Source organism: Dromiciops gliroides, chromosome 3, assembly GCF_019393635.1.
Source record: "Dromiciops gliroides isolate mDroGli1 chromosome 3, mDroGli1.pri, whole genome shotgun sequence".
NCBI classification, from domain to species: domain Eukaryota; kingdom Metazoa; phylum Chordata; class Mammalia; order Microbiotheria; family Microbiotheriidae; genus Dromiciops; species Dromiciops gliroides.
In genome coordinates, this window is record NC_057863.1 from 547788078 (window position 1) to 547802269 (window position 14192).

General features: G+C 46.4%; 1 protein-coding gene across 3 annotated transcripts in view; it reads right to left on the reverse strand.

The window, feature by feature from the left end:
* The window catches only part of WNT11 (Wnt family member 11), a 60800-nt gene that overhangs the window by 13713 nt on the left and 32895 nt on the right, over positions 1-14192 (reverse strand). For all 3 annotated transcript variants that reach the window (XM_043996233.1, XM_043996234.1, XM_043996235.1), the window contains exons 3-4: positions 8519-8754; positions 3667-3944 (exon numbers count right to left, since the gene is read on the reverse strand). In XM_043996233.1, coding sequence (XP_043852168.1) covers positions 3667-3944; positions 8519-8754 — 514 coding nt within the window. The remainder of the gene's footprint in view (positions 1-3666; positions 3945-8518; positions 8755-14192) is intronic.

The window sequence follows — 14192 nt, forward strand, 5'->3', positions numbered from 1 at the left end:
GTTAAGTGACTTGCCCAGGGTCACACAGCTAGTAAGTGTCAAGTGTCTGAGGCCGGATTTGAACTCAGGTACTTCTGAATCCAGGGCCGGTGTTTTATCCACTGCGCCACCTAGCTGCCCCCTTCCCTCATACTTCTTAAAGAGGGGCATTGCTATTGTCCTCCTGTATATTTTTACTCCTAGCTTGTGTCTCTTTTTCTCCCTGCCTTCACTACCCCAATAATATCAACAGCTCCCATTTCTACAGTGCCTAAGGTTTACAGGAAGGTCTGGCTTCAAGGTCTGTCCCGACACACACTGGCTGAATGACCTTGGGCAAATCATTTAGGCCCTCTCTAAGACTATTCGTGGCAGAGCAGGTACCAAACTGCATTGGTAGAGGGATTTCCTCACCTAGGACTTCCCTCTATTAATGAAGTCCCAGATCCAGTCTCTATCCCTTCCCCACAGCAAACCTGCCACGGAGACAAGGAAAGGATTATCATGCCCATTTTAGTGGTTGGGGAAACTGAGGCCCAGAAAAGGGAGTGATCTGCCCAAGGCTGCACAGTGGTCAGCAGAGTTATTCGCTTTACATCACCCTGATTCTCAGTGCTGGGAAAACAGCCCAGCTCCAACTGCCCTCCACATCTCAGCCCATAAAGGTGAATTTGTCTCAGCCCCTTCCAGCCTTGCAGAGCGGCTACAGGAGAGAAGGGAGAATGAATCATAGACTCACAGGCCCAGAGGGACTGTCTAGTCCAACGCCCTCAAATTACTGAGGAAATTGGGGCCGGGAGAAGGGAAATGTTTTTTCCCCAGGTCACAGAATTTATTAGTGGAAGAAGTAGGTCTAAAAATAAAGTTTTCTGATTTCTGGTGCTCTTTCTATGCCATGATGACAATGTACGTGAGGGCGTTTGGAACAAGGTTTTCTTCAAAAGAAATGACAAATTTTGACTTGATTTTATAAAAATTATAAGTCTAAATTATAAATTTTATTAAAATAAAATTTGGCTATAAATGTATTTAATGAAATAAAGGAAAGTTATCGAGTAAAAGCCTAAACTTTGCTTATAAATTTAATTGAAAATGATCCATTTTGATGACCAGGCTCAGGTTTTTACTGCTTTTTCTTCCTCTAATCTCCCTGGGCTAAAGGGACCAGGTTTCTGGTCAGGAAAACCCACATCTCTTTGGCCTCTGGGGGAATAACTATTAACATTTCAATCAAGCTTCAAGGATTACCAGGCACTCTCATCTCAGTGAGCCAGTTGGGGTACTATTGCCTCCATTTTACAGATGAGGACACTGAGACCACAACAGGGGAAATGACTTAGCCAAGGTGACTCCTTATCTCTAAATGACACAGATTATGAATAAATGTCAAGAGCTGAGGTTTCGGACCAGATGTTCTGACACCAAGTCCTGGGCTCTTCTATATTTTCACCCAGTTCCAAAGCATAATGTACTATACTATGCCCCGGGTTTGGATTCTTAAGTGGCTGGGCTGGGTCTGATGTGTCCCTTATAACCCAGTCCCTTCCTACCTTTTCAGTCTTATTCTTTCTTCCTTTCCACTCATTCTATGATTAAGCTACATTGGACTTCTGGCTGTTCCTCGCCCAAGACACCCCATCTCCTGACTCTGAGTTGGCACCGACAGCCCCTGCCATGCCTGGAACGCTCTCCCTACTCCCCTCTGCTTCCTGACTCCAGGACTGGGTCACCAGGGCATTAACAACCTGGGTTCAAGTCCTGTCTCTGCCCCAGGCTCACCAACTCTCACCCAGGCCTCTGTTTCCTCCTCTCCACAATGAGAGTAATTAAATTGTTCTGCTCTATCCCAGAAGGCAGAATCAGCCCATTGGGTGAAGCAACAAGGTGGTGCAGTGGATAGTGACACAAAAAAATGGTTAAGACCCCCTGGTCTAGTCCATCTTCTCCATCTTACAGAAGAAGAAGCCAGAGAAAGGAAATGATTTCTCTGAGGTCACCAAGCCCATTAGTAGCATAGCTAGACCTAGATAGAACTCAGGTCTCCCAAGGTGCAGGCCAGCATTCTTCTAGCTCTACCATGTCCAAATTCTATGGTCCAGTGAGTGTTTCCTCTCCCGGGGCTTTTTGAGGTCACTCCTAGGCCATTTTCTTAGTTTAGGAAGTCCCCAGTGTGGCAGACAAAAAAGCTAGCTCTCGGGTACCCGAGTTCACTGCAGACAATACCATGCCCTTGTGGACTGGGAAAGAGCCAGCCTCATTTGAGGCATGCAGAGGATCATAAATGTTAGAGATGGAGAAGGAGCTTAGAACATAGAATGTCAGAGAAGAAAAACTTTAGAACATAGCATATCAGCTAGGAATTACTTTAGAACACAGGATGTCAGAGCTGGGAGGGACCTTAGAACATGGGATGTCCAAAGGCTGAAAAGGACTTTAAGAACATAAAATATCAGAGTTGGAAGGGAACTTAGATCATAGAATGTCAGAACTGGAAGGTACCTGAGAACACAGAACGTCAGGGCTGGGAGGAACCTGAGAACATATAATGTTAAATGTGGGAGGGGCCTTAGAACAAAGAACTTTTTTTGTTCAGTAATGTCCATCTCCTCATGACCGCATTTGGGGTTTTCTTGGCAAAGATACTGGAGTAGATCCAGCTCATTTTACAGATGAGGAAACTGAGGCAAACAAAGGTTAAGTGACTTGCCCAGGGTCATACAGCTAGCAAGTGTCGGAGGCCACATTGGAACTCAGGTCTTCCTGACTCCAGGCCTGGCCCCCTATCCACTGCTCCACCTGGCTGGCCACACAAAGAACACAGACTACCAACCCTTGAAGAGCCTTTAGAACATTGCATGTCAGGATTGGAAGGTCTAAAGACCATCAGATTGTATATTTAGAGCTGGAAGGGCCCTGAGAGGTCAAATAGTCCAGCCCCTGGGCCCTTTTGTTTGACAGGTGAAGAAACTGAGGTCCAGGGAGTCTACATGTTTTAGCAGAGGTCATGACAACAGGTGGTAAGTGGCAGGGCTGAGACTTGAACCCACATTTTCTGACCTCAGATCCAGAACACAGAATTATTAGAGATGGAATGAACCACAACCACTGTAGCATTGGTTCCTACCCTGCAGCCCACGGACCCCTGGGAGACCTTGCAGTTACTGCAGGGTAGCCTGCACTGCCTCTTCTCAGCTGATGAATTCTGATAGTGCTTCTGTGATATAGTGGGGAGGCTCTGGAAAGCTTCTTGGCATTAAAGAGGGGTCCTCCCACTCAAAAAGCCTGAGGAGCACTGACCTATAACCAAGAATATTAGAGCTGGGGCACGTGAGAGTCAATTTAATCCCAAATCCCTCATGTTCATGAGACTGTGACCCCTGAGAGGGGCTGTGCTGACCTTGCTCTCGACTGATCCAACAGGGTAAGGGCAGAGATTGGCCTTAAATCCTGGCCTTCTGACTACCTACCAGCACCTGGCTCTCTCCCGTGGACCCTGGCTGCCTCCTCTTCCCTCCCTGGGCCTCCCTCGCCCTGTCCCTGCCCCAGAGGCTGGCTGCTAGTCCATTGTCTGGAGCCAGTCCCTAGCAGCAGATAAGCAGCAGCAGCAGTACCCAAGCACGACGCCCGCCCTGGGGAGGGGAGAGGGAGGGAGGGGAGAGGTGATGGGCAGGGGAAGGGGCTGGTTACCTGTCTCCCTACTTCGCTGTTGTGAAGGTGCATCAGCTTATTGGCCTGGGATCCTGTTTTTTTCACCTTCATGGGAGCGTCTGAAAATTTGGCCCCCATGAGGAGACCGTAGTTGAGGTTGTCAGCACATCCTCCCCATCGGTACCCGGGCCCAGGTGTCTCACCTGGGACGGGGCCGCAGGAACAGCCAGGAAGGTCCCCAGTGGTGCAGGCCCTAGCGATGGTATGGCTGATGGCAGCAGCAGAGAGAGCATAAACGAAGGCGGACTCCCTCGTCCCTGTGAGACAGAAGCAGGGTGAGTGAGGGTCAATTCAGGGAGCATGGGGAGGGCTAAGATAATGGAGTTTTACACCTTCTCCCACCCACCCCAGGGCCTAACTTTGGCATGGCATGGAGAGAGAAAGAGGTATGAGAACTCAGGCAATGACGGTGCCAGCAGCACTGAGACAGCATGGTCTCAAGAGTGGGCCAAAGAAAAGCCTTGGATTTGAACCTGGGTTCAAATCCTGACTCTGCTACTTATAGCCATGCACTCCCTGGGGGAAGGCTGAAAGTCTCAGGGCTGTTTGGCCTGGAGAAGAATAGATGAGGAGACACGTGATGGCTGTCTACTCTTCTGGGGACCCCTGGAAGGGGACAAAGGTGAAGGGGGCGGGAAGAATCAGGGAAACCTTCACAGAGGAGGTGCCACCTGGACTGAGTCTCGATGGGAAACAAAGATCTTGAAAGGCAGAGATGATGAGAAAGCATATTCTAAGAAGAGGGGGCACAGCTTGTGAAAATGCTTGGTAGACGGTATGTCGAGTTCCGAGAACAGCCAGTGGTAATCCAATTTGGCTGAAATATGGATGGGAATAATGTGAGATGAGGTTGGAAAAGTAGATTGAAATCAGGCGGTGAAGGGCTCAAGGGCGCCAAGCTACCAGAGTTTGTATTTTATTCAAAAGGAAAAGAAACCAAAGAAGTAGTTGGGATGTTGTTATTGTTTAGTTGTTACAATCCTGACTGACTCCTCATGACTTCATTTGGGGTTTTCTTGGCAAAGATACTGGAGGGGGTTGCCATTTCCTTCTCCACCTCATTTTACAGATGAGGAAACTAAGGCAAGCAGGGTTAAGTGACTTGCCCAGGGTCATACAACTAATAAGTGTCTGAGGATGGATTTGAACTCGGGTCCTCCTGACTCCAAGCCAGACACTCTATCCTTTTGGTCTACCTAGCTGCCCCAGTTTGAATAGAGAAATTATATGATCAAACCTGTGCCTTGAAAATATTATCTTCCCAATTGTGAGGATGATTTGGAAGGGGAGACACTGTGTATGCAAAGCAGAGATGCTTATTAAAAGGCTATTACATGGGGGCAGCTAGGTGGCACAGTGGATAGAGCACCGGCCCTGGAGTCAGGAGTACCTGAGTTCAAATCCGGCCTTAGACACTTAACACTGACTAGCTGTGTGGACCCTGGGCAAGTCACTTAACCCCAATTGCCTCACTAAAAAAAAAAAAAAAGGCTATTACATGAAGTATAATTTTTTCACTTTATTTTCTTGCTTTTTTGCAGCATTAGCTAATATGGAAATATGTTTCACATGATTTCACATGTATAATTGGTATCATATTGCTTGCCTTCTAAATGGGTGGGGGAGGGACTGGAGGGAGAGAGAATTTGAAACTGGAAACTTTTTCAAAGAATGTTAAAAATAAATTACATATATACACACATATCTATATGTGCTATTATATATGTGATGTAATATATGCTATATAATATATGCTATTATACTAGTCCTAGCTAGTGATGGGATATTGACTGGGATATTGACCATGTGAGTGTAAAGAAGAAGACAGCATCAAGAGCTGACTTGGAGGTATAATCACCACATCCAGAGATTAGAACTAAGGGAAGAGTCAAAGATGCCTACCAATCTAAGTGGCTGGAAGGACCCCTGGGCCTCAGTTTCCTTATTTGTAAAGTGGAGAATGGGACCAAATGTCTGCCTCTGCATCTATGATGCCTTCCATAGAGATAAAGAAGATTTCGGGAGCTTCAGGTGTCCATGGGATATCTCCATGGAGATGTTGAGCAGACAACTAGAGATGCAGAACTGGAGCCTAGGGGAGAGGTTCGAGCTGGACAGCTTGACGTGGTAGTCATCTGCACAGAGATGATAACTGAAGCCATGAAGGCCAATGAGATCACCAAAGGAGAGAGTGAGAAAAGAAGAGGCCACAGGATGGACTATTGAAGCCCTCGATTAGTGGGCATTAAAGATGATGATTTGGCAAAGGAGATGAACAAGGAATAATCAAAGCAATAGGAAGAGAGCCAGTGCCACAGGAATCAAAGACAGAAAGGTTCATCTCTGGAATCTTGTCCCATCCTTTCTATTCCCAAAGATACTGTTCATCACCCTTCCTGGGATGTTAGGCTATTGTAACAGCCTCCACTCCTTCCTTTCTTCAGCCCATCCCCCATAGCACTACCAAGTTTTCTTATGCATAGAACTAGTCATGTCACTCTTCTGCTCATAAATTTGCCACGGCTCCCTCTTGTCTACCAAGAGATGTTTAAACTCTCTTTTCTTTCCTGTTTAAAGCCTTCCACAACTCTCCTGCTTTATCTCATTTTATTCCCCGCCCCCCACCGTCCCGCCCCAGTTAAGCCTCTGCTCTATCCAAGCTGGGGGTGGTCAACAGTGTTAAAAGCTGCTGAAAGGTCAAAAAGGAGTTAGCAGTTAAGAGGTCATTGGCAACCTGGGAGAGGGCAGTTTCAGTCAAGTGGAAGGGTCAGAAGCCAGATAGCAAAGGATTAAATGAGAAGCAAAGGAAAGATGAGAAAGTGGGGATATTGAGTATGGATGATTCTATCTAGGTGTTTTATCAGTGAAAGGCAAGAGAGATATGGGATGATAGTTGGAGGGGATGGCACCAGAGGGTCAAATAAAGGCTTTTTTTAAAGGATAGTGGAGACAGAAATATGTTTAGAAGTAATGGAGAAAGAGCTCATAGACGAGAGAGAGAGAGAGAGAGAGAGAGAGAGAGAGAGAGAGAGAGAGAGAGAGAGAGAGAGAATGGGGTTCATGGGATAACATGAGAAGACAGGAGTCAACCAACTGACAAGCGTTTATTAAACATCTCCTGAGTGTCAGGCTCTATGCCAAGCCCTGGTGATAAAAGATGACAGAAAATAATAGTCTCTGCCTTTGGGAAACATGATCTAGCCGGTGTGAGTAGTGGTGCTAGAAGAAAGTACAAATTTGGGGAGAAATTAACAAACTAAATTTAGGACACAGGATCATAGCTTTAGAGACCGAAGAAACATCAGCATCTACCTCTCTCATTATATAGATGATGAAACTAAGGCCCATAGAGTAAGAGACTTGCTCTAAGTCAAAGAGGCTATAAGTAACAGAAGTGGGATTTAAACTCAGGTGCTCTGACTCAGAATTAGGATTTTTTTTACCACACTAGTTGTTGAGCCATTTTTCAGTCATGTCTGACTCTTTGTGATCCCATTTGGGGTTTTCTTGGTAAAGATACTAGAGTGGCTTGCCATTTCTTTCTCCAGCTTATTTTACAGATAAGGAAACTGAGGCAAACAGGGCTAAGTGACTTGCCCAGTGTACACAACTAGTAAATGTCTGAGACTAAATTTGAACTCGGGAAGATGAGTCTTCTAGACTGCAGGCCTGGCTCTCTATTCACTGTACCACCGAGCTGTCCCACTCTGCTTCTTTATAATAGGTTTGAGGTGCCTGAAAAATTCCTGCAAATGAAGATATTCTGTAGGTAGTTGGGGGAGGGGATCTAATAATAAAAATAACAATAGCTTTAAGTTTAAATATATATCCCATATAATTTATAATGAATATATAATCAGGGGTATGTGTATATTTAATACAAACATATAAATAATCATAATAGATCCATATATTAATAAATTATGTATTTATTACAAATACAATCATATAAATCTATTTGTATATTTAATATAAATAAAATTCCATTCATGTTACCTTTCTTATATAATTTGTCCTTTTTCATGTGCCTATGTTTGGCCCCCATAGTAACTACCCTTAGGCAAGTCCCTTACATTCCCCAGGCCTCAGTTTCATCATCTGTAAAATAGGAGGGTTCTGGGGCAGCTAAATGGCGCAGTGGATAGAGCACCGGCCCTGGAGTCAGGAGTACCTGAGTTCAAATCCGGCCTCAGACACTTAACACTTACTAGCTGTGTGACCCTGGGCAAGTCACTTAACCCCAATTGCCTTACTAAAAAACAAAACAAAACAAAACAAAAAAATAGGAGGGTTCTCCTAGAACAGGAGTTCTTAACCATTTTTGTGTCCTGGACACCTCTGGCAGCTTGGTGAAGCCCAAGAGGGACTCCTCAGAATCATGTTTTCAAATGTGTAAAGTGAAATACATAGGATGACAACAGAAACCAATTACATTGAAATAAAGATGGAATTTTTTCCCATCCAAGCTCTTGGGCCCCCTGAAATCTATCCACAGACCTTTGTTTGTGGAGAGGGGTTGTGAATCCCAAGTTAAGAACCCCTATACTGGAGGCTCCCTCAGATCCTCTCCAGTTCTGCAATGATACTCTGACTGCTACTAGGGTACACTGAGACTTTGGACAAGATTCTATTGATTCTAGATTATGAGCTCCTTAAGGAATGCTCCTCCCTCCCCCTCTCCCTCTTCTCAAATCGGGGGCTCCCTTAGGATCACAGGATCTTAGACTGGGTTTTGTAAGGGTCTTTAGAAGACGAGAGGCTATCTTCTCCGTCGGAGTCACCCTCCTCCTTTCTTCCCAGGACCCCTCCTGATTCCAGACTCCCTCCCTACCTCTTTCCAAGTCCAACAGGTAGTTGGGGGCACGCTCGATAGAAGAACAGTTCCACCGCATGTCAGAGAAAGCCTTCCGGCAGGTCTTCATAGCCTCCCTGGCGGCCTGCACGATGGTCTGCATCAGCTCCAAATTGCTCCGGCATAGCTGGACCTGGGAGGAGACCAGTCCTTCCAGCTGTTTGCAGTGCTGAGTCTGGTTCAAGGCCAGTACTGAGGGTGTCTTGGACAGGGCACTAGGCGCCCCGTGAGGAAAATTAAAAAGAGAAACAAGAGAAGAACAAAAAGGAATAAAGCCAATGAGGGTCAGAAAGTCCTCCCAATGGGGCTTCTCTCCCCCCTAGACCCAGACTCCAAGTCTCTGCAGGACAGACAAATGAGTCATGAGCTCAAAAAGAGGCAACTTAGTGTGGGAATCCTGGGTTCTGGTCTTGGCAGGGCCTCTACCTTAAAATCACAGACTGAGGGCAGCTAGTTGGCACAGTGGATAAAGCACCAGCCCTGGATTCAGGATGATCTGAGTTCAAATCTGACCTCAGACATTTGACACTTACTAGCTGTGTGACCCTGGGCAAGTCACTTAACCCCCATTGCCCTGCAAAACAAACAAACAAATAAAAACAAACAAAAAAAAAACATCACAGACTGCTAAGATCTGGACATGCCCTTAGAATATAGACCGTTGGGGCAGCTAGGTGGCGCAGTGGATAGAGCACCAGCCCTGGAATCAGGAGGACCTGAGTTCAAATCCGGCCTCAGACACTTAACACTTACTAGCTGTGTGACCCTGGGCAAATCACTTAACCCCAATTGCCTCACTAAAAAAATAAAAAGAATATAGACCGTTAGGGCTCTGTCACCCCCTCACTGCATAACCTTCTCTCTTCTTGACCTCTAATGTTCTAGGTTCTAAGGATTTTTCCAGTTCTGGAATTCTGTGTTCTACATTTTTTCCAATCTTAATAGTATTTTTTTCCATTTTATGTTCTACATTCTAAAGTCCCTTCTAGCTCTTACAGTCTGTGTCCTGTCCCTTCCAGCTCAGTCACTGTTGTTATGCTCTAACATTCTATAGCCTGAGTTACCTTGCAATTTTAATATTCTAAGTTCTAATATTCTAGGTCTCTAGGATTCTAAGATCCTGTCTATCCCACTCCACAATTTCAGTGGGAAGCAATGCCCAGGTCAGGTCTGGAAGAGCCCGATGGCTTCTATGAGATTCTTACTGGAACCTCACAGAACTATGGAAAGTTAAGACTGGAAACAATCTCAGAAAACAGCTAGTCCCACTCTTCCATTTTAAGGATAAGGCATATGAGGTCCAGAGAAAGGGAATGACTTCCCTATACTCACACAGTAAATTAACTACCCTCCCTGATCATCTGATCGTCTTTCAATTGAGATGCATCTCTGGGATTTGCTTCAAGAGGAGAAAGGCTGGGTCATCTTGTAGCCCAAATGGGAGGTCAGAGGTCTGTGAGGCTTGCCACCTCCTATAGTACTACCCTCCTTGGATTCTCCTCTAAGAAGAATCATCTAAAGGGCCCTGGAGTCAAGAAAACCTAAGTTCAAATCTGGCCTTAGACACTTCCCAGCTGTGTGACCCTGGGCCAGTCATCTAGCCTTTGTGTGTCTCTGTTTCCTCATATATAAAATGAGAACAATAATAGTACCTACCTCCCCAGGGGTTGTTGTGAGGATCAAATGAGATAGTTATAAAATGCAGTGCTTGGCCCACAGTAAATACTATATAAATGTTAGCTATCACTATAGCTATTATTAATCGTCACTTCTCAGACACTTAACTTGTGTCCCAGTCCTGACCACAGCTGGCTGCCATCACCCCCAGCTTATCAACGAAATGATCCTTCTGGGACCCACATTATGGCGGAAAGAGCATTGGGCAGACTCAGCAACTTCTTAGCTACGTGACCTTGGGCAAGTTCCTTAATATCTCAGTTCAGTTTCCTTCCCTGGAAGGGATAATTACTTATCGAGTACCTAGTCCAGCACCATGTTTGTTGCTGGGGATACCAAGACAGAAGTGAGACAGTCCCTGCCCTCAAGGGGCTTACATTCTATTGGAGATGTGTGATGATGCTCTTTTCTGATCTCTCACTGCAGCATGGGAATGAACCCAGCCCTGGAATCAGTGCCAGCAGAAGGCAAGCTGACTTCTCAACAGGCCAGGGAGGCTTTAGCACATGCCTGGGAACAGAGGGTGTACTTGCCTCCCAAGAACCAGCTTAGCCAAGCAGAGAGAAACTCCCCACCAAAGGCCAAGCAGCTACCACGGGGATGTTGGGGGCAGGGGTGAGATCTAGGGGCTTGGTCTCTGAGTCCCTTCCAGTTCCTATGGTCCAATGGCTACTTCTAGAAAGGGGGATTGGGGTGCCATTCTCTGCTCTCTGTTCTAGCATTCTACATTCCCAAGGCCTTTCCAGCCCTTTTACCCTGCGCTAATTGGCTGAAGGTATATTTGCATTAAAAAAAAAAAAACAACTCTAGGAAATAGGAAAAATCTTCAGCTTGAAAGGAAAAAGATGCATGACAGGTGACGGTTGGGGCCAATATTTTAAGGCTTTTGCTTGTCTAAACTTCCTCTTTCTGCCCCTGCCCCTTGTCTCTCAAATCCTTCTACATCAAATCTTTAGTCCAACCCTGAGCCCAAGAGAGCCTGAATTGTCTGCGTTTGGGACTGGGAGGACAGCCTCACCTGTTCCCCCTAGGTAATGTGGCTGGAGAAAGGCAGCAGAGGGTCTTAGCTCCTGAATACTGTCCCAGATCTGAAGGCTGTATTTGTGGAAGGACAATCTCAAGCTAGGAAGCATCCTGGGAAGAGGGGACAGAGGTGAGAAAGGACTATAAACCCTGCTGTCACAAAATCAGATAGGGGACAGGGGAATTTTAGAACCACACAATCTCAGAGCTGGCTGGGACCTCAGAGGTAACCTAGTCAGCCTACCCTTGATCCAGAATTCCTTCAACAGCTTCTCTGACTAGTAGCCCCCCAAACTCCTCTTGGAGACCTCCAATAAGGGGGAACTCACTACCACGTAAAACAACCCATTCCACCTCGGGAGAGTTGTAATTGTACTTAGATTATATTTAAAATCTGCCTTCTGCTCATCACTCCTAGTTCTGCTCTCTGGAGCCAAGCAGAATGTCAATTCTCTCCTCCATAGAATGTCCCTTCGATTTCCTAAAGACAATATTCATGTCATCCCTGGCTCTCTCTTCCAGGCTAAACCTTTCCAACCCCGTCAGTGGATCCCCATATGGTCTGGTTTATGGGTCCCTCATGCCTCTGGGTTCCTTTCCAATGGCCACACTGTCAACGTCTCTCTAAGTGGCTCCCAGAACTAACCACAACATGCCAGATGGGACCTGACCGGGGCAAAGAGAGCTACATCATCCTGGCCTGAAGAGGAACAGACTTGGGGGTCGGGATTGCCACGGGCATCGGCCTCAGATATTTAAAGCCGTCAGTGGGGCAGAGGGATGGATACAGGCCATCATTTGCTCAGCTGCCAAATGCATCTTGTCATACTCTATTCAGTCACCTCGGCCACTTCCTGTTACCTCCAGGATCAAGAAGAAACAGAAGCTCAAATATCCTGTTTGGCTCTCCAAGCCCTTCACAACGGGGCCCCTCTCTACCTTTCTCATCTTCTTACACCTCACTCACTCACCTTCTCCTCGATCCAGCAACGTTGTCCTCATTGCTGTTCCCAGAACTCCCCATCCCCAGACTCCGTGTCTAGAATACTCTGAGCCTCCTGGCTTCCCTGATTTCCTTCCAATCTCAGCCAAAGTGCCAACTCTGACAAGAAGCCTTTCCCAGTCTTCCTTAATCTCAGTGCCTTCCCTCTGAGATGACCCCCAGTTTATCCTGCCTATGTCTTATTTGTACATCAGTGTCTGCACGTTGTCTCCCCCATTAGCCTGGGAATTCCCTGAAAGCAGAGATGATTTTTAAATCTTTCTATGAATCCCCAGCACTTAGCATAGTACCAACTTGTCAACTTGTCAACTACCTGCCTGCCTTGTATAGCTTGGCCCCAGAGGGAGGAAGCAGACCCCTGGTATCTTGGGCAAAGGTCCTTTAGACCTGTTCCAAGAAGACTCTGGGGGAATCGAAGGAAGCAGAGGAGCTTTAGCAAGCACTAAAGCCCGGGGCTAGGCCATTTAGAAGAAGCCAACCACAGAATCACCAAAGCTCAGAACTGGTACTGACTGCAGACACCCCCCACCCCGTCTTACCCTAACTGAGGTGGTGGATGCCCCAAGAACATCTCAATAAGTCATCTGGCCTCCCCTTGTACAACTCCCTCCTTGTACACCTTCCCATTTTAGTTCATCTCCAGGGGGAGGAGAAGCTGGGAACAGGAAAGAGAGCCCACAGGCCCCCCACAGCTCCTTTCTACAAATCCATTAAAAGGGAAAAAAGGGCGCTTAGAAGATCACCTTGTTCCCTCCCCTTCATACCTCCTCTCCTGTGACCACTGGGGCAGTTCAGGAACACAGATTCCATTGCTGACTTTCCCACTTACCCCAAGGCTCTGCGAATGATGAGAAGCCCTGAATTTAAGAGTAATCATAATGAGGGGAGACTTAAGGAGGGGGGACAAGAATGCCTTTATTCAAATATCTGAAGGGTTTTCATTGGATCATAGATTTAGACCTTCAAAGGAATTTACAGACAAGGAAACTAAGCCTACAGAAATCCTATTCCCAAGTAGAAGAGTCAAGATTTGAACCCACAACCCCTGACTCTAACACCAGTGCTCCTCCTTCTGTTTGACCAGAGGTGAGAACAATATAATACCCTCTCTGGGACTTTGATTCTTCACATGGTTCCTAAGAGCCAGAATGGACTGACCCAGAATGCCATGGATCCCCCAGTGTGGTAAAGATGAGTATTAGATTTGGAACCAGAAGAACCAGCTTCAGTTCCTGGTTCTGCCACTTACTTATCATGTGACTCATGGGTCACTTGACTTCATGGCTTCTCCAGGCCTCAGGTTTTTTTCCTCTCTAACACGAGGAAGTTGAACTAAATGACTGGTAAGTTTCCTTTCAGATAGAAGCCTGTGATCCTATCACCTTACAAGGTAAGCCACTCTTCTGCAGGTTGGGGAATTCATCCTCCAACTGAGCTTAACCCAAGAATCACAGGCTCCCAGAAGAGGAAGGGACCTCAGAGGTCATGTGCTACAATCAGTAGCAGGAGGATGAACCCTACCCTCTTGAAGGTCTCTAATCACAAAGGTCAGGCAATCATGGAGGCAGCTGGGAGGGACCGATGGGCTTTGTGTCTCTTGAACAGCAAGACTGGCCACAGAAGAAGAGACCATTTTGATCAGTGACATAGCCAGGGAGAAAATAAGCAAAGGATTGGGGGCCTGCAAGGTGACCTCATGAGCGCCTTTTCTTTAAAACCACTTTGGACTTGGGGAGTAGAGCTGTGGGCGCCACCAGAGCTTTCTTTTCCATTCTCAGACTCTCCTCCCCCGGAGATAAACCAAAATGTTTTCAATTAGGGATTTGAATGAGTGAGTCAAGCTGAGAAAGACTGTCCAGACCAGTAAATTTCTGCCTCCCGCCTGTAATCCCTGATTGACTCCCTAGAGTGGGACTTAGTTAGAAACGGTCATTACCGTTAATTACTGAA